This window comes from Microplitis mediator, chromosome 7, assembly GCF_029852145.1.
Source record: "Microplitis mediator isolate UGA2020A chromosome 7, iyMicMedi2.1, whole genome shotgun sequence".
NCBI classification, from domain to species: domain Eukaryota; kingdom Metazoa; phylum Arthropoda; class Insecta; order Hymenoptera; family Braconidae; genus Microplitis; species Microplitis mediator.
The window spans coordinates 6,640,369-6,666,593 of NC_079975.1; the positions used below are offsets into that span (position 1 = coordinate 6,640,369).

Consider the following 26,225-nt stretch of genomic DNA (forward strand, 5'->3'; position numbering starts at 1 on the left):
TCCGGTAACCTTATAGAAAAATTGAATTTATATATTGTTTACTCATACAGGATATTTGATAGGTTGGTGAAGGTTCAAAGATCAACACTATGTTAACAATGTAATCTTTGATAAATAAACGATGATTAAATATAACACCTTGGAGTAATAAGGAAAAATGAAAATACGCTAACGCATTGGGGATCGTGGTGAGTAGAGTGTCGTGAGGTATTGCCACTGCAAACCGGCTGTCTGTCAGTGACAAGGGGAAGGAGAGAGTTGACGGTACCAACATGGCGCTGAGGTTAAAAGCAATGTTCCATCCTAATATTCAACAGTCCGCGATTGTTGAGGGGATAAAGTCACGTCGGTGCCGCGTTTTATCAACGCCTTTAAAGATTTATCGTGTCACTTATGAACTACTACTACTACTACTACCACTACTACATCTCTTATATTTATTTACTTTCCGAGTTTAACGGCAAGTAAAATCGTACATTGACGAGTTCACTTATACTTCGCTTTCAATGAAAATTATTTACACGAAAACAGTGACGGCAATCACAGTATAAACGTGCAGTAAATTAAGTATAAGAAGATAAATAATATTGAGATTAACGTAACGATAAAATAAATTAATAAGTGTATTAGATGTGTTGTGAGTTTTAATTACTTTCAAACGGAAATATTATCAAGGTAAGACATTAGTAGTTCAATGTTCCGATAAATGTAATTTTAGTATTATTATTAATTAAAAAATTTGATGACACGTTTAATAATTGATAGATAATGAAAAAATAAATTTTTTGAATCGGTTTAATTGACATGTTTTATTCATTTCGTATTAAAAACTATTCTTTTACTATCAGTCGAGATGTTATAATCACACCGTGTGATCCCTTCTACTTGTCTCAGTGCGGCAACAATTGTCTGGTTACGCAACGATGATTATCTATCCACGAGTTACGAGCACTAGCGACAAAGTGTGTCAACCAGTACTTCAGGTCATATTAAACTAAATAAATTGGCACATTCCCTTCTTTTTCGACTGTCAGTGGTACTCTGAAAAAAGATGAGTCAGCTTTGCTCATTCACTTTCAAAGCACGTGGCTTTACTATGGTGTTAGACACTGACACTAGTTGCTCGTACAACGCGGATATCAATTCGCGTATAATTCCTTTGCTTTGTTTTTTTTTTTGCAACATGTTATCCTTGATATAAAGCGGAAGTTTTAAAAATATATGACTAGTCGAGGAGAACACTGTTTATTATGATCAAAAAGCATTAATGAATATCCGAGTAATTAATATCATGGTGTAAAAAATTACTGAATCGTTAAATTTGAATGGTAAAAATCTAATAGACATTTGGCGGTATCGTGAATGAGCCAATAGTCACTTGAAATATAATCAAGCTTACATAAATATAATTTGTCGCTTAGAGGCTTAACAATATTGTATATTTATTTAAATTCTATTTTGCTCCCACAATACCAGTTGCGTGATGCGGTTTGAAAATGGCTCGAACGGTATGAGAATTTTTAATACAAAATGTCTTCTTAGTTATTTAAAGAATACTCTTTGCCTTCTTGGGATTATCAACAATTAAATAATTATAATTACTGATACTCATACTTATCAATTTTCTCATTAAAACAAATGTTATGTATGATTATATAAGAAAAAATTTAATCGGTAGATTTAAAGTTATGTCAAGAGTCTGTGAAGTATATAGTTGTAGCTTGTATTGATGTCTATAATTACAAGAAATTGTTTTTTAATTGAAAAAAAATATATATATATTTCAATGAAGTTTTTTTCAATTAAAAAACATCTTAAGTGTTGAATTAATATAATAAATCTTCCTTGATTTGATGTTATCAAATGGAAATTTTTTGATTGCTGAAAGTTATTATTAGTCATATTTCTTCTCCGAAATACTCTGTCTTTCATTGATTTCATTTTTTTAATCAAATATATACTGACAATTTTCTTAAATAATCTAAATTTTGTTGCTTAAAATTAATTATATTAAATTTTCAGTTAATTGCAAGTAACTTACGACTTGTGAGAAATATTGAAAATTTTCTGTGAGATAAGTTATAGGAAATAAAATGCTCTACAAAAAATGTCCTATAAAATTTTCCGATAAAGTTGATGGTTGCGTCAAAAAATTCAAAAAATGTAAAAATTTATCGTCAATCTAACTTTAACTTCGAATAACTTTTGAAGAAATAAAAATATCGAAAAATTATAAGAGGCCTTTTTTGTAGAGCGTTAAATTTCCTATAAGACTATGTCTTGAACATTCAAAAGTATTAGTCCCACCGTGAGTTACAAAATTCCACAGCTTAGAAAATAAATTTTCCCGTGTTATTTAAACGGGAAATAGAAAATTGCGATGCGGCAGCTGTTAATATTAATATTAAGAGCTCAAACTTTTACAGTATTTTTTTTTCGCCATTTCCAACAATATTTTTGATATAGTGAAGGAAAAAAAAATTAGTTAATTTTTTTGATACACCCTAATATATATATTTTTAATGTAACGGAATCGAAGTCCACCTCCGTTTTACGGAGGGCCATTTTCCAGCCTATTTCAGGCATACACGCGCAAATATATATGCATGTATGTATATTTGGAAAAAAAGTTGTGGTTGATATATCAACAGCTGGAGTTGAAGTTACCACAAATTACAGTAAAGAAATGTCAACGGCAACTTAGAATAGAGTAAATAAAAATGTAATGACGTCAACTGGAGTTGCTAAAGTGTACTACATATTGTGATAATGGGAACAACTTTTTGTTGTGTACGTTATCACAATAATAATCTCACTACGATCTTATAATTGGGAAACTTTTTATTGACTATATATATACGTTGTACAATAATATGTTAAAAAATATAATATGAAAGCTTATATAAGATGATTCCACCTCTACTTACTAACGATCCAGTATTGAGAGGTCTATACAAGTCCAATGCGTTAAAGCGACAACCTAATAGCAAAGCTATGCACTTTCCCTGGTCGTTCGACTGGCTTGATGTTGCGCTGAGTATAATTCCAGTCTCTTAAACTCTCGACAATCAACCTGCTCACTTATGATGATGTTCACTATTTTAATATCGAAAAATATTCATTTCTATATATCATCAAAATAAAAGTTTTTTTATAAAGTGAACAGTACATGAGTTTTTTGGATTGATAAAAATGATCTTTTGTGAATAAATATGATCTTTTTATTTATGAGTACACAGATAAATTATTCTTGTTTGAAATACTGTCAGAGTAAGGCCGGATCATGTTGGCCACCTGACGGAAATTGAAATAAACACATGCAGAAATTATGACGGTAGCAAAATTTTCAAAGGTTACAGTAATTTGTGATATAAATCCTTGTCGATTTTACTATCGCCATGGAAATTTTCGCATGGGTTTATTTTAATCTCTGACAGGTAGCCAACATGGTCCGGCAGTACTATGACACCATCGTATTTCAAACAAGAATAATTTCTTAGCGTAGTATTAAATTTTGAATGATAAGACCGCCTTGCCATACCAAGTCGCCGAGCTTCGAAATTTTCCCATAGATCGGCTGATGCCTGGTTTGCAATGATTGGCCAATAAATGGCTAATTATACTGGCCCGTGCATGGTGAATCATCCCTGATTAAAAAAAGTGATTTAAAACGATTTGCAATGTTAAATGCCCATAAGAAAAGGGATTCAAAAGTATTTAAGGTATTCAAAAACATTAAAAAGCATTTAAAATTTTTTATTTCGAATCGTTTTAAATCGCTTTTTTTAATCAGGGATTGGCAGCCGTCTTTTTGCTTATAAAAACGGCGCATAATTAACCGCCGTTCGTTGGCCGACGGTTTGATCGAGTGCTCTTGATACCAAGCTTTGGCCGATGATTGATTGCCACAATTGGCCAATGCTTGGTATACCGTTATCATCCGATAGTTAGCCGATTTTCGGCCGATGCTTGAAAATTGGCAGCCATTCACGACCCAGTAATGGGCCGATTCTTTTTCTTTGTATGGGTTGTAGTTGAAGTTACTACAAGGCGTAGTTGGTGTAAAGAAATGCCAACTCCAACTTGGAATAATCTCAACCACACGTGTAGTAACGTCAGTACTATTTATGTAGTATCCTTCACTACATAGTAGAGTATATGCTATTCCAATGTTTTACTACAATATTGTGGTTAAAAGAACTACAATTTTTTTCCTGTGAATGCTGTGGTGTCATAGTAGAGCCTAATGATGGCCACCTGACGGAAATTGAAATGAACACATGGAAAAATTACTATGGCCAAAATTTACAATGGTTACAGTAATTTGTGATATAATCCTTGTCAATTTTACTATGGCCATGGTAATTTTTCCATGTGTTTATTTAAATCTTCGCCAGGTCCATCTTTACTACGACATCGTAGCATTTCAAACAAAAATAATTTATCCGTGTATATTGTTAATGTGTAATGATTTAATTATTTCAAAATAAAATGAGGAGCGTATAGTCAACCTGGGTAATTTTGATCTTTAAGGGTAACATTTTCCGCTCCACAAATAATATTTAGACACAATACAATTAATTTATTTTTCATAGACGCAATCAACAGACGGTTTAGAATCTTCAAATACCCTACACTCAGAAAATTAAATAATAGAAACTACTATCTAGTTATGGTAAAATTTCTACCATCAATCCGATAGTACACAGAAAAAAAGGATTTTTTGGCGCAAGAAATATTTTGCATTTTGAATTGAAGACAAAAATTATTCTAGGACTAGAAAAAATTTCTCGGCTCAAGAATTTTTTTCTTGCCTCAAAAAATTTTTTCTTGCTCCCAAATAATTTTTGTTTTCAATTTATAACGCAAAAAAGTTCTCGAGTGAAGTAAAAATTTTCTTGGAGTGAGTAAAAATTTTTCTCGTCAAGAAACCTTTTTTTTTTCTGTGTAGTGAATATTATCTAAATGATTGTATAAATCATCTAGATTGTAATATTCACCATATTTATAATAATTGTTACAATCCTGTATGTTACCTAGAGTTAATTATTATTATTATTCTAAATAGTTATATTTATAATCCAGATGGTAACAGTTACCATCAGAAATTATAATTGTTACCATCCTGATAGTAACTGTTACGGAATTTATTGCAGAAATTATCATCCAATAATTATGAATTCTATTTAAAAAAATTATAACACTTATTATTTTTATGACGCTGAAGTTCGCCGCCGTCTGAAAATTTTTGAATTTTTTTAAAAATGGCAGATTATAAATCTAAAAGTATTTAAAAAATTGCACCTATAGTTTTTTTAATTTTCTACATGTGCATATTTTTATTTTTATTTTTTTTTTCAATCAAATTGTGGAAAAAAAAATTCAAAAATTGGTAATTCTCTGCTAACTTCAGTACCATATTATTTTTGCATTGAAAAACGTTCAAATCATTCTAAATGATTGGAATTAAAAATTTAGCAAAATAAAAAAAATTACTTAATTTTCTGAGTGTAGTTTAAGGTGAAAAAAAGCCTAAATATAATTTTAAAGGTGTAGTCTACCCTTACATGGCCTAAGTTACTCAAGTTGACTGTAATGGAAAATTTATGAGGATCAAACTTTAAAGAAAGTTCATTGAATCTTTTTTAAAACAAAAAATTATACTGATAAATATGAAAGTTGCATTTTTATAAAATACTAAAAATTATTTTTCACGTGGTTTTGAAGAATTGATTCGATATAATTTAAAAAAAATAAATCACGTTGAAATTATAAATTTTTATTAGTAAACAAATATACGTAACAGAAAATATACATGACGATTAGTGAATACGTATGCGCTTCCCGATTGCTGCATATTATTTCATAACAAAATTATGAAATATATATAAAATATATATTTATTTTACTAGTTTAATTTTCATTTATTATTATTTTTATAAAATATATATCATTAAAAAATATTGTCATATTTAATATATATTTTCATGTAGTGCAAAAGAGTGTTTTAAATTTAAAAAAAAATAATCTAATTCATTAATTTTTCCGAGTCTAATATTTTTTTATATATTTACGGTATTCTCTTGTCAATTAATAAACAACTAAAATAATTGACGTTTGTTTTATACGTCAGAACTGAACCTCATTAATAGTACTTCGTAATGCAAAATTAAGAAGCATAAAACACAAGTTGAATGGCAATTTCAGTTTACGACTAAAAATATCCAACATTTTATTGCACGTTTAAATATTTTTTTTTTATTACTAAACTATTTTTGAGGTATGTTACAAAAAAATCCAATATTCTCAATTATCTTTTTTTTTTACCAAATTATGTTACTATACATTTTTGTTATTTTGTAAACTTCAAATCGAGTTCAATTAAATTTCAATTTCAATATTCATGATCCATGAAGAAAGTGAATTTCGAGAGTTTATATATCAGTAATTTATACTCTTTCAACGCAACATTTCGTCGATTGTTTTATTACTATATACAGCTTTATCTTACGCAACGTTTCGTTTTTTCTCTACAGTTATTGTCTACAGTAATACTGTAGTAATTTTTACTGGTTATACATAAGACATTTGATATAGATAATTTTTTAATTTTTTCAAATTTTTAATTTTAAATCTAGATATCGACGATATCGTTTTCCATAAAAAAAAAAAAAATTTGTAGAAATCTATTTAAATTTAATCGTGTATATTCAGTGATTGAATAAATTTTTTTGTTCACTTCGGGTATTTATTGCTACAGGAAAAAAAAAATAATAATAAATAATTGAGTTTTTTTGTTACTTACACTTGAGATTATTCTCATAGACTTATAATGACAATTAATTTACTATATTTTTTTCTCAATATTTCCACATGCGGAAAAACATTCCATAGTAATTATTCTACCGAACGTGACATACATATCAAATCGAGCGTGTATCATAAACTAAATTTACTAAGTAAGAGAATATCATTAATACTAAATTCTATCGAAACTGTTGTTGGAAAAAAAAAGAAAAAAAAAGTATAATGACGTTCTAGTTGACAAACTGAAATATAAACACTACTTCTGAATAATTAAAAAAATTTTACTTAAGAAAATTATCTTAATAACAAATGTAAAATATACATGACATTTATGAATATTTTTTAATTCATACAACGTTTTGAAGACAATTTGTATGAAATACGCTGTAATTAAATGTATAGTTGATTTTTATTGGAGTTGTATATTTGAAGGTATTATTCCGGTAAATTGAATTTGATTATTAATGAATAAAATTTGAAAAATTTTTCGTGTAATACTTTTTTTTCTGAGATAATTGAGTTTTGTTGATCGTATGGTGGTGTAAACACTTTTGAATGGAGTGAATTGTGTCATGAAGCTTGACTATACGTTACCTGGCCCCTTTTTTTCTTACCATTAATGTATACAATTTTCGCAATTCTTAAGTATTTTGCTTGCTTGGCGCGTTTTGGTTGATCCGTCAGACGCCCACAGTTTTGCAACTAAGGACGAGGTAAATCGACTTATTACTTGTACAATCAATATCATTTATACATCAGTGATTATAAGTATTATCTAATATCGACATAATATGTTAGATTCTCATGCTAACTATTCATTACTTTCTTGTAGTCAACGGCAAATGTTTCGTAATAAATGCACGTGTATATATATATGTATATATATTATATATATATAATACGATATAAATCTGTAGACTCTGCCTGTACATTTGATTTATTTCTCAAATTTCTTATTATATATTCATTTGATGGTTTTCTGGTTTCAATTCTGGCATATCGATAACTATGAATGTATGTAACCACAAAAAAATCAATTTGAAAGTAAAATATTTGTATTTCGTTTTGACTGATATGTTAAAAAAACTTGTCACTGTCAACTGCTTATGTATTAATAAATAATAGACCAATAGACATGAACTTTGGTACGAACGAATCTTGCATTTATAAGAATCTGCTATTGCAGGTATTTTTTTTAGAATGAACTTGGAGAGGAGTTGCGTTGGGCCCAAAGATAAAAATGCTCCCGTTTTTTAACTAATAAAAGATCAGGAGACTTAATTTTGAAACAAATGTTCCTGACATTCATAAGAGTCGGCATTACTCAAAATGCGTTAATTTTTAACAATGGATTCCATCCCCTAAGATGAATTGTGTAGTATCCATTCTGAGTAGATTTTGATGTATTTGAAGAAAAAGTACTACTAAAGTTTTAAGTCTATGGGATTTACACGGAAAAAAAAATAGTAGTGGCTAATCTGGGATAGTACTGAGTACTTTCTGTAAAAAAAAATTTCAGACAGTACTGTATGCTATCTAGACTATATCCTGGACAGTAGTGAATATAGTCTAGATAGTAGTGGATACAGTCTCGATAGCATACAGTACTGTCTAAAATTTTTTTTTACAGAAAGTACTCAGTACTATCCCAGAGAGTAGCCACTACTATTTTTTTTGTCCGTGTATAGATACAAAAGATGTGTTTTTACTTTCGACATTTTGGTTCGCTTTTTTAGAATTTAATTTTTATAATACTCGTTTTGGTGAATATATATGTAGTCTAAGAAATGTAGTTACTAAATTTCAATGCGGATGAACTCATAGTTGTAAAATGTGAGTGTTCCTAAGTTTCACTCTTTTTTTTATTTTATTTTAGCACTGAACTATACTTTCAATTGTAATGATGTAAATGTCGTGATCTGAAATGTTTATTTTTTACATCGATCGTCATTTGTTTTATGTGACTCCATTTTGTAATTTGTAATGTGATCAGCATTTGTTTCATCCAATTTCATTTTTTAATCTGAGCATCGTTTGTTTGACTTGCTCACCATATTTTAATACAATTCATAACCAATAAAACGAATTTAAATATGACAGTTGTTTAATATTTAGATAACTACAATTGATCCAGATAATTGTTTATTTCAATCAAGTAAGAAATTTTGCTTGGCTCAAGAAACGAATTTCAAAGGCTTTTTATCTCCTGGTTCAAGGTTTGTTTTTTTCTTCGTGCACATGTGCACTCGATTTAAAAAATTACAAAACTTTATTTAAAATTTATGCAGTTATTCCTAAACGATTTTCTTTTAGCTTCCGCTATGAATATTAAAAATTTTTTGTGATCAAGAAAACTATTCATTTCAGTTCGATTTTTTATTAGATGTGAATAGTTGAGGTCCTCATCAGTGTATGTGCATGTCCTAACAGTTTGTGTGTGCCTGTGACTGAATACTTTGGAGAGTAATCTCGAGCCAAAAATTGATTACTTTTCATTTTATTCGGACTTGACGGATCTTTTATTATTTTGGCCGAAAAAAATATTATTAGGCTTTTTTTGTCTTATAGATATTGAGTTTCTAATGTATATTAGTAATACTATTAATAAAATTAAACAACATGAAATTTATAATAAGTCCCTATCAAAACATCCATATGGAAATCCAGCCTAGATTTCTATGTGGGCTCCCACATGGCGTTTTCGGATGGATTCCTATATAGTTTCTTATAGGAATCCACCATAGATCCCGATATAGATTCGCACATGGGTTTCTATGGGAATCCATACCATACCAAATCCATATGGAAATCTAGTATGGATTTCTATGGGGATTTCCCATTACATATGGGAATCCAGATACCCATGGTTTCCTACATGGACGCTTATATAAATTTATACCCTCCTATATTAATTCCTATGAATTCTTATACTAATCCATATTTTTCTACATGAATTCCTATGGGTTCCCATGCAACCCATACGAAAAAAATATATATCCGGGCAAATCTGGAATATGTCGCATATATGCAACATATATATAAATATATGTCTCATATATCGAAACTGCCACTCTAATATGCCTTATCTCACATTTGAGAAATTTTTCAGGAGACGATAAAAACGTTTCACGGTCGGCAAAACAAAATTATTTGTAATGTGTTTACATTGGTATAACCTATAAATTTATTTTCATGTTGTTCATAAAATACCGGCATTTGTAGTGAATAAATAGTTTTGAATTGTATGCCGTAAGAAGAGTCGAAAATTATGCATAATTAGCTTCTTATTAATGTCGTTAATTGCTTGCTTAAAATTAACTTAAAATTGGAAATGTTAATCGTGACTGAACCTATGCGAATGTGGGATACGACATATTAGAATGGCGCGAAAGTCTGCGTGTGGGATACGACATATTAGAATATTTATTTAAAAATACTAAATAAACAATTTGACCTCTAAAATTTTTACATAAGGTGCACATTGTTACAATGATTCCATTTTTCAAAAAAAGTGAAAATGTCAAATTTTCTGGGATACGCCCTATTAGAATGGCAGTATCGATATGCGATTTGCCCGGATATATATTTTTTTCGTATGGAAATCCCACATGAATTTTTTTGGTAGCAGTACAGTAGGTTCTCGTTATAAGACTTGCTCGGGGCTGTGAGGGAAAAATTCTTGGAATTGAGGTACCCCCACTATTGTACTTAACAGCGTTTGCACCCAAACCTCGCTATAAGACTATTGCCGTTTCGCGTTTTATTTATGTATTCGGTTCAACTCTATTCTATTATACAGTGTATTTATTTGATATATAATCATAAGTAAACATAACTTTGTCGTTCTTTTCTGTTAATTAATTATGTGATACCACGAAATTTTAAGTATTCTTTATGGAAATAAATTATTTGATCTAAAATCTTTATGTATGTACATTTTATCTCGATTTTAGTCGTAATTGTCGTTAGTCTGATGAAGTTTCGGCGCAAAACTTTTATTGAATTCTTGGTGGGGGAATCGTTCCGAGCGAGTTTCAACAAATTGAGTGAAAGAGTCTTATAACACGTTGTCTTATAACGAGGTCCTACTGTATATTAAAAAATAGCTATAAAACAATATAGACTAACTTTTGAATGAATGTTGTTTTTATTTTTATTCCGTACTAAAATAGTATAAAAACTATCTTTAATAAATATAAAAATGAAGAAAAAAACAACTTAAAATTACCATTTTATTTATGTAACCAGTAACATTTAAAAAATATATAAATTTTCAGTTCAATAATAAACAATGTGTTAAAATTTAGGCGAAGTTTTGTGTTATTACTTCACATAAACGGGTTATGTTAAATAAAGTGTTATAATAACACAAATATTTCAGCAGAATTTTCTTAACGCGCAATTTGTGTAAATTTAATAAAAAATTTTGTACTTTGAATATTTAAAAATTTTTTCAACATGTTAACACTATTAGAATTTATTAAACAATTAGTCATATGATACTTGAATTTTTGTTAAGTGAGGAAGCATGTAGGCGTAATTGTTATAATGCACTTGTTTAGTAGCTTATAAAGTGCACAAAATGACCTCTATAAGCTACAATGCTTATTTCTATAGTTCTATGATTGATTGATGTCACGAAAAGACTAAGGTCATAACCACTCATATATAAATGGTTATTTAAGCAAATCATTGACCTTTAGTGTTATTGAAATAGTATATAAATATTTATTAACTTAGCTATTATCATTGTAAATGAAATAATATTAAACGTCTTCATGTGCGTATTAGTTTTGTCGTCGGAAAAATGTTGAACTTCAGAATAATACTCAAAGTAAGCAAGACTTAATAACCACATTATCAATGAAAACAAATTTAATGTACGAGCAATAATATGAAACTCAAAAATAACAGAAATTGTGTGAGTTGAATACTTTTTTATATATTCGACAACTAGGTAACTTCATATATATTATTTAGGTTTGCTTATTTGAATATCTTCATATTCTAATTTTGTATACTGAAATGTCGAATAAAAATCAACGAACATTTTATTGTCGCTATATTTTTAAAAAAATTTTCGTGTTTTTCGAAATTTAAAAGTAGAAAAAAAAACAATGAAAAATATAATATAAGGTAAAAGACCTACACGGAAAGAAAATTATGGAAACTGTTCCCATAATTTTGTGAAATTTTTTTCTATATCATCATAGGAATTACGACCATAAATTATGGGAGCAGTTCCTATAATTATAGGAATGTTTCCCATAATTATAGGAACCTTTCAAATAAATTATAGGAACCATTCCCATAACATTATAGGAATGGTTCCTACAATATGATAGGAATGGTTCCCATAATGATAAAGAAATAGTTCCTATACCATTGTGAGAATCATTCCCATAATATTATGGGAATAGTTCCCATAATAGTATGGGAATAGTTCCCATACCATTATGGGAATGGTTCCCATAATATTATAAGATTGATTTCCATATTGGTATAGAAACTATTCCCATACCATTATGGGGATGATTCCCATAATGGCATCGGAAGTGTACACATACTATTATAGGGATGGTTCCCATAATATATGGGAACCATCCCTGTAGTATTATGGGTACAATTCCTATATCATTATGGGAACTATTCCTAAAATGCATAGCAAAACTTCCCATAATTTTCTTCCCGTGTCATACCCAATTAGGGAACGAGAACTCGATCCCTTCATATATTTGTATATCTATATTTAGACAGAAATTTATGGTAACAATTAAAATATATTATAGGAATGATTCCTTTATCGTATGTTAGCAGGTTTTTGGAAATATCAATTATAAGACTTGCACCCATATAAATGGTAACCATTCCTATTAATATGGGTTTAATTTCTATATGATATAGTAATCGTTCCCATAATATTATGGTAATTGTTCCCAAACAGTAGTAACTGTTACCATATTCTGTAGTAAATGTTACCATATATTATGATAATGATTTCCATAACTTATGGTCAAAGTTACCATAATAGTACGGTAATGGTTATCATAATACTATAGTATTGGTTACCATAATCTTACACGCTGAATAAAAAATTCTAATTATCACCATATTGTAATAGGGAATGATTACCATCTGTATGTGATAATCATTATCATGCTTTTATGTTAACTCTTTGTTTCTCATATATTAATAAACACTATTGCCGATAGTAATAGTTAACATCTCGATAGTAATATTTCTTATGTCTGAAAAATTTTTTAATTTTGCCTTCTAAGATAGTAATGATTATGATCACGGATAAGAATGATTACGATCTGAATAAGAATGCTTACCATCTCCGATAGTAATAGTTAACATAAAAGCATGACAATGATTATCACATACAGGTGGTAATCATTCCCTATTACAAGATAGTGATAGTAAGCATTTTTTTTTCAGCGTATGGTAATTATTACCATAACATTCAGAAATGCCTCACATTATGGCAGCGATTACCATGATGCATAGCGTTCATTCCCATACGTATCTAGAAACCGTTTTAATGTGGATAGAGGATTTAGTACTAGGTGACTATGAAACCATTCCCACGTATGGTAATCATTACAATATGATATAGTAGGTAGAACTATCGCCATAATTATAAGCATTGTTTCCATAACGATGGCAACTTTTTCCAGAAATTATGGGCGTATTTTCTAAAATTCCAAGTAATTAAGACCATAACGTTATGGGTTGATATTTCATAAACGCACTAAGAACCGTCACTATAATTTTTTCTCCGTGTAACAAAAAATGTATACTTTATACCGTAATTGCATCAAAAACTGATTAAAGTCAACAAGTTTGTTGTTCGGAGAAATAGTATTGTTTTATTGTTATACATTTCGTCATACCATTAGGGCTATGTTCACATTTTTATTAACCTTTATTTACTTTTTTTTTTTTCAGAAGCAGATAATTAGGAACACTTTAAGCGTTTGTCGAGTGATTGAGTTGAGACAACCAACGAATTTCTGCTCGACAGAATGTCAATTGTAATGCAGTATGTAGACCGATTCCATGAAATACTGGACAAAAATGCGGGTATGTACAAAATTGTGTATTTTTCGAAACTGTTAAGAAAGTATATTTATATTTTTACCACATAAAAATATATTTGAATATTTAAAAATTTTTGAAAACAATATATTTACAAATTTTTTATTAGCTCATCTTTCGCAGTATTTATGGAGTGAATACTAATCAGATTGGCAGTGAGAGGGAAACCCCGCGTTACAAGGTCTTAAAACCGGCACTAACCGTGAAAGGATTTTTTTTTTATTTTATTTATTACGACCCTGAATACGCTTTGTTTGTCTGATAAATGTCTGGTATAATTGTGATTTAAAAAAAAATGAGTTTTTTTTATTAAATCGAATCCACAATTAATCTGCCCAATATCATATCATGTTGGCACACAATTAACAAGTATGAAAAAAAAAAATCAAACAAAACAAGGCGTTGATTTTAAAATGTTTTTATTTTGTTTATGAGGAGTAAAATATTCAATGATAAATTGCGTTATTTATGAAAAAACAACACACTGAAGTAGTAAAGATCGATTTAATATTTCATTGAAAATACATTTTTTATATAATATATATTAAAAAAAAAAAAAAAAAAAAAACATCTTCATGAGTAGTTCGACAGCCTTCGGCAATCACTCAATTAAGGTGCGTCGGTTGTGCTCATTACTTATTAATATAAGGTGACTGCATATTCTTGCATCTGGTTAGCTTGGAATTTATTGCATAAGGGAAGCATTTTTCCGAGATCGTGGGTTTTGATTTAAACAAGATAACTTTATTTCTCGGACACGAAATCGCTACGGCTCGAAAAAAACTGAAGGATTAGAGATTATTTTAGCATTAAGTAATTTAAAAAAAAAAAAAAGGGTTAACGTGAGTGAAACGCGTGTTTTAAAATTTGGCATACACACATAGAATTTTCACATACACTCATACTTTGACTATTATACTAAAAATTTGAACAGAAACAATACTTAAGATTTCAAAACAATTATATTTGAGTTTCGAAAAACGGATTGAAATCGATGATTGCTCTTTTGCACATTTCGAACGCGAAGCGGAGAGGTAGTGCTCTACTGTCACTAAATTTTAAAACTGAGTTTCGGTCAACTTCTATTATCTCGACTAATTTTATATAGCACTTAATAAAAAATCTGTCTATCGGTTGACCCTGTGGCCAACTCTAAAACTTCCCGCTGTTTTCGAGCTCCTTGAGCTCTTCGAGCTCGAAAATACTTTTGTATGCCGTTCTTTTTGAAAAAAATAGTTTTTTACCATTTTTTCTCCAACGATATCTCTCAAACGAATAAACCGATTGAGACGGTTGAGGTCGCAATCGACGCGTTTTATCAAGTTCTAAAGCTGATCAAATTTTGAATTCGATTTATCGAGTCAATTTTGAGATATTTAAAAAAAACTAACAAAAAAATTTCTTTTTAATTCTTTCGACAACGGTTTCTCTTGAACGAATTAACCGATTTTGATGGTTGAGATGGCAATCGACACGGCTTATAAAGCTCTAGAGCCCAGTCGATTTTGGGATCAATCCATGGAGCACATTGAGAGTTATCAAAAAAAAACATTTTTGAAAAAATTTTATTTTTGGAATATCTCTGAACGAGCCCTACCGATCAAGCTCAATTTATTACAGCTTCAAGATATTGACAAGACGCGTCGAATGACACCTTAAAGTTCAAAATCGGTTCATCCGTTCAAAAGATACAGGTATTTACATACATACATACATACACTCGGACATCATCTTGAAATTAGTCAGAATAGCTTCCTAGGACCTCAAAACGTCGACATCTGATGAAAATTCGATTTTCGTAAATCGGACCGAAACCAATAACTTCCTGAGTTTTTTAAAATTTACAATTTTCGTAGCGTGAAGTTAAAAAAAAAAAGAATTACTAATAGCAAAAAAAACTCCAATAAATAATTCTAACATAGTTATAAGTTTTTTTATTTAGACTATTATCAAAAAAAGTTAATTGAAAAAAATTTTACTTGGATGTCAGTTGGTCTGTACGTATGTGAGCACGATATCTCTCGACAGACTTGATGAATCACTTTGATTTTTTTTTTATTAGCTCCGGATTTTATTTCTTCGGTACTCTTTCGAATATCACTGTTTTAAACCGTCACGTTCATTAATAATTAAATAAAAACTCAAAACTGATGGTTTTAACTAATAACAAATTCACCATTTTTTCTCCACAAATAGATATATAGAGTTTTTAGTTCATCTGAACTCCACGCTTCGCAAGCGCTATTTCTTTTTTTTTTGTTTTTGTTTTTTTTTTTTTAAATAAGTTATCTATTATTGTTTTAGTAAGTAAAGAAAAATCGCCGGTAACGTGCCGTTAAAAAATATTTCGTGTCAATTAAACCGATACATTTTTTTTCAACTTACTTAAAAAAAATTAATAAAAGTAAAATGATTTCATATTCATAATATTACATGAGCGTTCGAGGTGTGTACTTTTGGATTTTCCAAATTTTTTTTTTGAAAGTACTATTTATTAAATAATTCCGAAATTAACTTCACTTGAAGATAAGGTGTTAAAAACTTCCTGATAAATATTTTGCATTTCGAAATAAGTCAAGTTAAGCTGTGAGTAGGCATGAACATGATTTCATCATATACTAATTTTCGTAAAATATTGCGTGACGAGGAATAAAACAAGGCGATTTCAGACCAGGGTGAAGCCAGTAGCTCGAGTCGAAAATGGGGGACTGACATCACCCGAAATCTGAAATCGTCTTGTTTTACCCCTTGTCACGCACTATATGTTTCATATTTCCTGTATTGATGACGCTGTATTTTTAATAGTTGACCATAATTACCATCACTTTGAAAGTTAACCATATTATTATTTTATTATTGTATACATAAATTATTTCAAAGAATTTCTTTTTCAATTTCTGAATCTTGACTAAGATTCAATGATCATGTGAATTAAAATTCTCACCTTTCATTGATTGTAAAAAATAAACGATAGTCCGTCAGTCACCTCTCATAAAACAAGGTGAGTTAAGCCGTTTAACCTATTAACTTTTTTCGCGATAGTAAAAAATTAATTGATACTAATCAGCAACATCGATACAAACGAAAAAAAAGTTATATTTCAAGAGGAATTGAATTAGTACATTCACACATAAAAAAAAAGGTATATTCGTGTCAATTAGTATCACATTCAGTAATAATGAATCCGATCCTTCGATATGATAAATAAATATTAATTTGTAAAAAAAAAAATAGCGTCTACTTGAATAATTTAACTTGCACTCAATTTGGCTGATAGCATTTGTATAAACTATATTTTATTTGATACAAATGAATTTCTCTTATAATTGCAACTAAATTTTTTTATTTGTATGATTATTATTTTCTTTTACTGATACTCATATGAAGTATTAAATTTTTCCAACCAAAAACTCTAAATGCAAAATTAAGAACGAGGATCGATGCATTACTTTATATTCTAGCAATCTATGTTTTTATTTGTCAGAAATAGTAATTTGCTTAAGAGAAAAACTTGCACAAAATTTCCATTTACTGCGCAAGTACAACAAGAACAGTACCATCTGTAACGATTTTGAGTCGTTAAAAAAAACATTTTGTAATTATTCGTAAATTTTCTAACAATTCGAAAATTTACGAATAATCCGTAGAGTTCCGAATTATACGAAAAATTCAAATGATTCGAAAGTTCGTTTTATTCGATTCGACACTAGTCGTAAGTTCGAACTATCCGCACACCCCTAATATATATTGTAATATCCGGTAACATAATTAATAAATCTTCAATGTTAAAATATCAACACCTACAAACTAAAAATAACAACACAATGATTTACAGCGTTGAAGAAAAAGGCAGGGAAAAAAATGTTAATTTAAATACAAAATGACCGCCGTTTCAATGTCAATGTGACTGGCTGAATCTTGCTGCGTTATAATTCAATAAGAAGAGGGCACCTCTTTTTTAGATATTCAAATCTTTCAAAATAAGTTCCGCTTTCGTCACAATATATATACCATACGAAGTAGAGTACATAAAAAAAAACCTTGGGTTCAATAAAGCTAAATAAAACAATTAAACTGAAAGTTTCGGTGGTGAAAACAAATAGAAATCAAGTCAGAAATTGTCCTGTTATTGGCATTGAAAGTCGACAAGGCTTTTGAATGTTAACCAGCTCGTCCTTGAGACCTTTCATCAGGACAATGTACTGAGTACAGTATCACGATTTATGCTATTAGTCGATTGAAAAAAACATGCTTAAATATCACGTTCGTTTACTACAAATTGAGTAAAATATAAATTACCAAGTAGCCGACAAGAATTACTTTATTACAGCAACGTTTTAATTTACTTAATTTTTAAAAAATAGCATGTATATTTTTATAAATTTTTATAGCAATAGTTTCATTTATCACGATTCAATTGAAAACTGATGTTTAGTTTCAATCCATAAATTAGTTCAAAAGTTTTTCAATTCTATAATACTAATGGTAAATTTGTTCATTTTTTATTACAGATACTCGGACGACCAATTGGTTTTTAATGCACTCACCTTTTCCGACATTCTTTATATGTCTGTCTTATATTTATATCGTGAAAGTATTAGGGCCAAAATTAATGGAAAATCGTAAACCATTTGAATTGAAGAAAGTTTTAATTGCCTACAATTTATTTCAAGTTGTATTTTCAGCATGGTTATTTTACGAGGTAATTATTTTGGTGTTAAATTAATTATCTATTTATAATTCGTGAATATTTTATTAAAACATGATAATTTCTTACAATAATCCTGTTGCTGTAACATGAAAATCCTGTTGCTCCCACAGGACTACGTCCTGTTGCAGCGCCTATTTTTTATTTTTACGTGGAAAATACCATGATGATCTTATCAGATTAACATAAGGTTTGGCTTAGTAGGGCAAACCTGACAAGTCCCTTATCAGGACCACATCAGAATAGTTTCATTGAAAAAAACTTATTTGCCATAAGGCAAACCTTGCACTCTCTGTCATGATCCTAATACATTAGATCACAATCCGGATTTCATTAAAATCTTTTGTTTTTCTCGGGATTTAATATTTTTTAAAAATAATTACTTATAAAGAAATCCTGATAAGGCGATTTTGATAAGGACCTCATAAGTTACAGCAAAATCTCCGTAATGTTAACACTCCTGTCCAGGACCATTCCGTAATGTTAACAAATCCTGTCGCCCCCACCATACCAATATTCGTGTTTTATGTGCGCAGGTCTACGCAGTCAAAATGCGTGATGTACGAAAAAAAAATCATTTTTAGGTTAGGATTTAATCGTATAGGTGCAAACGGGAAGATTTGAATTACCCGCCACTAAGGTTTTTTTTGATTGGTTGCGCGAAAAAACGTAGTGGGAGACAGGATTGTTAACATTAGGGAGAGAATCTTGTTAAATTTAGAGAGAATGTAACATTACGGAGAGTCACATTAGGGAGATTCTACTGTATTAGAGTTACATCTTTATCAAGTTCTAATCGGACACTCCTGATTTGATTTTCGTTAGGCTATAGGTTAACCTGATTTGGCCCTTGTTAGATCCTTATGATAAATTTTAGACTATAGGGTAAGAGCACCAGTACCCAGCCCCAAACCAGTAGCCAGCCACCTCATGTTAAATTATATCTATATATATTTTAAGCCAATATTAAAGTACATGACCGGCTGGCTACTGGTTAGGGGCTGGGTACTGGTGCTCTTACCCTACCAAAATTTTTTTCCATTAATCAATTATCTTAATAAGCCAGTAAATAATAATAATAAAATAAAAAAAGTATAGTATTATCTATAATTTGAATTATAACAAGTAATTTCCTATAATTTTTTGATTTTGGAATTATACGGTGATTTGAAAATACTTTTGTTTATAATTTTGGAAATATCACAGAGTCTGATGGGAGGCTGGTGGGGCCACTATAGTTTCCGTTGTCAACCAGTGGACTATACTGACAATCCAATCGCGATAAGAGTAAGTATATAACCGTTCTGTCATTTCAACAGGACAATACCCCGTGATATCACAGATGATCATCTAATGACCTTAATAATCTTAAATATAATAATTTTATAAGTCCCTGTAGGCTGGGATCTTGATGATATTGAGAATTTCATGGATACTACTGTAGTTAGCAGCTTTTCTGGGCTTTTTCCGATTCTATAATTTAATATGTATACATTTATTATATAGCTATTCACGAAGACTTTGGAAATTTCTTATCTTTTCATAATGTACATTTCGAAATCAACAATCATTACTAACAAATTTTACAGCTAAAATATAACGTTATTATAGATCATTGCTGGGGATTCGTGGAACTAAAATTATGATGCAACAAAAAATAAAATTTATAGGTTAACTCATCGCAGAACTTACTCAACATCGGGGTTATACGGCGGCAGAATAAAATTGCAACATGGACGGCTACATACCTATCAAAATACTACGACTTAACATAATTAAATCCACAAATTTCTTTTCTTTTCAAATTGAATGATTTGTAGAAATTAAAAATGATCTGGTATCAAAGGGATTATAATTTCCGAATGATACTAAACGTAATTTGGTGATGGTGGTTAAATACTTTGTCTGATCGCTAAACGTCATCTTGCTGGCTGTGGTTACAGATAGGAATGTCCGGATGGCTGACGGGAGATTACTCACTAAAGTGCCAACCTGTAGACTACAGCGACCGACCTCAAGTACTGAGGGTGGGTGTCCTGGATTAAAAACTATCAGTCGAGATAACGAGAACAGCTCGATTTGTAACAAATCCTAGTGTAGTTTTTATATAACTTGCTTTAACTTTTTGGTGCATACAAAAAATTGATATTTTGGATTCACAAATGTAAATGTGCTTCAGGCTATTAACATAAGAGGTAACTGGTCAAGTACGTACCAGTCGTCATTATTTTCTTTCTCTTTTACTTGTCATTATGCTTAATTTAAAGAATTTCATGGAAAAAAACAAGGAGTTTTTTGAAAAATTTAAAGATTTGATGTGATGTATAAAAATTTGATGTCATATATAAAAACCATAGTTTTAAAATGGTATAATCTTTTATAAAAAACAGGGACTTGAATCACTTCGTTAATAATAAATTTGTATGAGCTTTAGTTCTTTTTTTTTATTGTTAAAAATTTTATTCAAGGGCATTCTCCGACAGAGCCCCCACTATTTAAAAAATATTCAATGACCTTGAACTGCCATAACAGTATTAAAATTTTATTAATTAATTTAAAAAAAATTTAGATTTAAAAAAAAATTACTCGCAGTTGAAATCAATAAGGAGTTAAACGAAATTTATTAAATAAATTTTAGCCTAAAAAATTTGACATTCCAAATTATAATATTGACATGAAGATTTTACTGAAATTTATTTTCCAAATTTTGTTTAACTCCTAATTGATATCAACTGTAAATAATTTTTTTTTTAATTTATGTTTCGGCGAAATTGTAACTGCGTTGTCTTTGTTCAATTAATGCTTAAACTTTTTTTTTAATAATTATCAAAATTTTAATACAGTCATTACAATTTAAAGTCATTGAATATTTTAAAAAAGTGGGGGGGGGGCACTATTTGAGAATGGTCTTAATTATTGAAGCATAATTTTGAATAACATTCTGTTAATACCAAGACATCTCTTTGTACGATGTATGTTTTGATAACATATTTAAATTAATAGATATTTTATAGAGAATGTTTTGAAAATTTTGGTTTTTGCTATAGTTTCCGGGTCAAAAAAAGAACTTGATTTCGACGTAATTTTAACCCTTTATCGGACGCCCCTCGGAAACTCAAATAAGACATGACTTATTTTTATGACAGCCACTTAAAAAAGTTACTCTCTAAAACAGAATAAGTGAACATTAGTGAATATTTACTAATTCAGAGTGATAGTCCACTTAACCCAAAAAGTGATACGACTTTATACACGCAAAAAAATAAATGATACATTTCATTCGGATTTTCAATTGATTTTTATTGTTTGAACAATAAATCCGCAACAAAGAAGGTAATTCATAAATAATATAATATTGAAAGCGAAAAAGTATAAGAATGATTCTTTAAAATATATTGATATGAAAAAGAAAATAGTCACTCTTGGTTTTTAAATTTTATTGTTTGAAATGATAAAATACGTCATCTTGCCATATAGATATAGCCGCGCATCAGTAATACTTTAGGTTAATTCTTTCATATACATCAAAAGCTTACAAACACAAGTAAAATTTTATTGTTTCAAACTATAAAAACTGATGCGCTTAAGATATACTTTTTCACAATTTGAAGAAAGTAATAATTATGTACCGTTGTACATAAAATCAATTGTTCGACATTGAAAATTTTATTTATCATACTGAATGTTTTTTTACTTTTTTACTATAAACTTAAATGTTCCAAACATCGAATGTTGAAGCCGAAACGTTAAATTATTATAATTTCATTTTTTTATCTACCAAACAGTAATTTCTATTACTCGCAACATGATTAATTTACATATAAACTTTAAATTTCAATATTTACATTAAGATTATTATAATATATTAAATAAAACCACGAAATTACTGTGTGAAATGATATTAATTTGTGACCACACTTTAAATTTTGAGTTATCAATCACTAATTTTTATAATTCATTTTTTTGCTACAAGTTATCTCTGATTTAGTAAATATTCACTATTCGCTGATGAATTTCGCTAATTCACTTTTAGAGAGTATACGTAAAATTCACATATGGGTAATTTATGACCGGCGGTACTTTCAATGCATATATTTCGTGACCATATTAATCGAAGTCAATTAACTCTCTTTTCTAAAATTTTCTCAAAAACATCCACTTCAAAATGGCGTTAATTTAAAAAAAAAGACCCGGATGATTTTTACCCAGTGTATTACTGTATATATTTTATAGGCTGATAATGGGTATTTAGAAAATGTCAAATTTTTATTTAAAAAACTCTTTGTTTTTTTTCTGCGATTCTTTACATTTAAAGTAATGAATTAAAATGATTATGGTTTATTCATATATTAATATTATTGACTCTTTCAAATCGTACCTCATAAATATAGCCTTAAAATTTTTCTCGTAGATTAAAATTCTATACTAATACTTTGTCACCGCTAACTTATATTCGTTACAAATAAATCAAACAGCCATTTATAAATATTCTTTTTAAACTAGATGGTCCATGCTAGTTGGTGGTACTATTTCTCAAAATTCACGGAATTTTTTGATACCGTGAGTACTGATAATTATTTCTTCCTATTTAGTTGTTTATAGCTCTAGTTATATAAATATCATTAAATGTCTTGCAGTTCTTCTTTGTTCTTCGAAAAAAAAACCGTCATATCTCAACTCTTCACGTAATTCATCACGGATGTATGCCAATGTCAGTATGGTTTGGAGTCAAATTTACTCCCGGTAATTTTTTTTTTATTAAGAATTTATTTTACATAAATTACCAAATTATTTAACACAATTTATTCGTCTTTTTGTAGGAGGCCATTCAACTTTCTTTGGTTTACTCAACTCCTTTGTCCACATTGTCATGTACTCTTACTACCTCCTAGCAGCTCTTGGTCCCCAAGTACAGCCTTATCTTTGGTGGAAAAAATACCTCACAGCCTTTCAAATGATACAGTTTATCGCTATTATGATTCATGCATTCCAATTACTATTTATCGAATGTAATTATCCAAAAGCTTTTGTATGGTGGATTGGACTTCACGCGGTCATGTTTTTGTTTTTGTTCAATGAATTTTACAAGCAAAGTTACATTGATAAGAAAGCACACCAACAGGCCAAGGAAGCAAAAATGGTTAAAACTAACGGTACCGCGGGCAGCCACATGGAAAATGGTCTGTCCAATGGCGAGAAGCATACAATTTCCAATGGTAGTTCACAAGTGAATAGGCGAGATACTACAAGCTATCATTCAAAAGATAAGAGTACTGCTGAAAATTATATGAATCTTCGAAAACCATACAAAAGTGTAGAATGACGTGAATGCTACAATGGGAAAATTAAAAAAAAAACTATTTTTATAAATCGAAAAAAAATATAAACTATGAATTCTCATCTACAATTTATCGCTCAATTTTTTCCGGTCAAATCACCGGAAAATTATGGTGTCGACGCTTCTTTATCTTTTATTACATCGATGCCAAGAGGGAAGAGTTTTGCAGAGTTATGTCTGAAAACAAACATTTTTTTTTTTTTACTTTTAAATTATTTATGTGCATTTTTTAAAAAGGGAACAATGGAAAAGCTAAGTTAACATTGGCTCGTTAAAGATTATTTGAATAAATGAATTCTTCGATGCATTTAAGTTTTTTAGGTTGTAAAAATCCGTTATACAGGAAATAGAAAATTTAAAAAAAATTTGTAGGTTATATGGAAGTAGTTCTATTAATTAATTTTTATAATTGTAAAGGAAAGAAGAAATGTAAAATATTGAACGTCGAACATTTACTGACACCAAAATGACAAAGTAAAAAAACTGTATATATATAGATAGATTTTTTTCAATATTATGAATACGAAAGTAAGAAAAGTGTAATTTAATATCGATGATATTTGTTATTAAGAGTATCTGAAAATCTTAACTTTTTTAATTTATATGAAAAAAAAAATAATAATTAATTAATAATGGCGTGAATACATAATATTTTATAATGTCTCTTATACGCGGCTCTTGTACATATTTGTTACGTATTAAATAATAACTTAATAACTTTCAAATGAGCTGAATACAGTTTTAAATTAAATCATTTAAATAGGAATAATTATTACGAAATATATCAGATCATAGATGATGTATTTTTAATTTATTAAAATTTTTATAAGTATATGTATAAAAATTAAGAAGTATCTAAAAAAAAAAAATAAGATATGTATACCTATGAGAAAGTACTTGAAGTGATTTTGTTGCAAGGATCTCAATATAGGTAAACTTATTTTTTTGTTTATTAATTTAGTTTTTTGTTCTCAACGTACCTAGCTGGATTTAGCACGCTCATTAATTTAATATTCCATTTTTTATGTTAATCACAATTAAAATAACTACGTATATAATACACATTTATACTGTTTTAATAAATTGGTAAAAATAGTCTTAATTTATTTTGGTAAATAATTTTTAACTGCCAAAATATTCAATAAATATTTCACTTTATACAAAAAATATAAATAAATCAATACCTTTAATACATTTTATCCCTGGCTTAATAAAATTTTCAGGTGTAGAAGATGTTCCCAAATAAGTTGTAAGGAAATAACGTAAGTAATATATATATGTAATATAAATCGTTAACATATAAAACATTCGAAAAAAAATGTCAGCATCTTTTGAACAAACCGACTTTGATTTTTGAGGTGGCTTTCGACAGTTTTTTAGTTTGACGCTGAAAAATTTATTGAAATAATCGGCTAAATGTTTTTTGTGAGAGACACTTAAAATATACGATATTTAGCGCTTATAGCCGGCAGCTAAAAATATTAGATAAGATACAGCTGGTAAAAAAGATACCTAATCGTTCTAATGTTGACGTCATCAACGGATCAAAAAATATTTTTCGGTCACATGTGCGATAGCAAACGACCAAAAAATATCGAAGTAACATAACGAGCCATCTTGTGACAAAATTTATCATCATTTTAATTCGTACACTTACTGACTTCTCTCTCATTTTCAACAAATACTCAAAACAATCTTACCAAATAAATAGACACGGGTTTATAACCTGCCATTTATAGGCACTAAATGTAGTAAATTTCAAATATCTGTCACAAAAACTAATGTATTTATCTAGTACAATCGAGTCTAAGACGCTCGTGTGTTGGTACCCTCGCCTTTGGCACGGGCACCAATATTTACACCTCGCGTCTCAAACACGATTGCACTCGATAGATGAACTACTATTTGATTTTACTTAAAAAAAAAAAAAAAACACATTTTTGATATTTTTTCGGTAACGATATCTTTTGAACAAATGATTTAATTTTGGTCATTGAGGTCACATTCGACGCGGCCTATAGAGCTTTAGAGTTGAATAGATTTTGAAATCAATCCATGAAGTAAGTTAGAAGTTATTTTAAAAAAACTTTTATTTTTCAAATAACTCCGAACATATTGTACTACTTAAGCTTCATTCTTCCCAGATTGTAGGACTTCATAAGCCGCTTCGAAAGTCACCTCAACGATCTAAATCGGTTAATCCGTTCTAAAGTTATAGAATGTCCGTTAGAATATACAGATATTGGTAAACACAATAACTAAAAAAATACA

At 29.2% G+C, this 26,225-nt stretch overlaps 1 protein-coding gene across 4 annotated transcripts; it reads left to right on the plus strand.

Moving 5' to 3' along the window:
* The first annotated feature begins 256 nt into the window (after positions 1-256).
* Positions 257-24,573, plus strand: LOC130672388 (elongation of very long chain fatty acids protein AAEL008004). 4 transcript variants are annotated; one of them, XM_057476941.1, is made up of 8 exons: positions 257-675; positions 13,759-13,893; positions 18,420-18,610; positions 19,823-19,903; positions 20,560-20,643; positions 23,120-23,176; positions 23,254-23,359; positions 23,437-24,573. In XM_057476941.1, exons 2-8 carry the CDS (start codon positions 13,836-13,838, stop codon positions 23,937-23,939), a joined length of 1,080 nt encoding a protein of 359 aa, XP_057332924.1. In that variant the 5' UTR covers positions 257-675; positions 13,759-13,835; the 3' UTR covers positions 23,940-24,573. The 4 variants fall into 4 exon arrangements, with proteins under 4 accessions (XP_057332924.1, XP_057332927.1, XP_057332929.1 ...); XM_057476944.1 differs by lacking the exon at positions 19,823-19,903 and having other exon boundaries at positions 258-675; XM_057476945.1 differs by lacking the exon at positions 20,560-20,643 and having other exon boundaries at positions 266-675.
* The last annotated feature ends 1,652 nt before the right edge of the window (positions 24,574-26,225 follow it).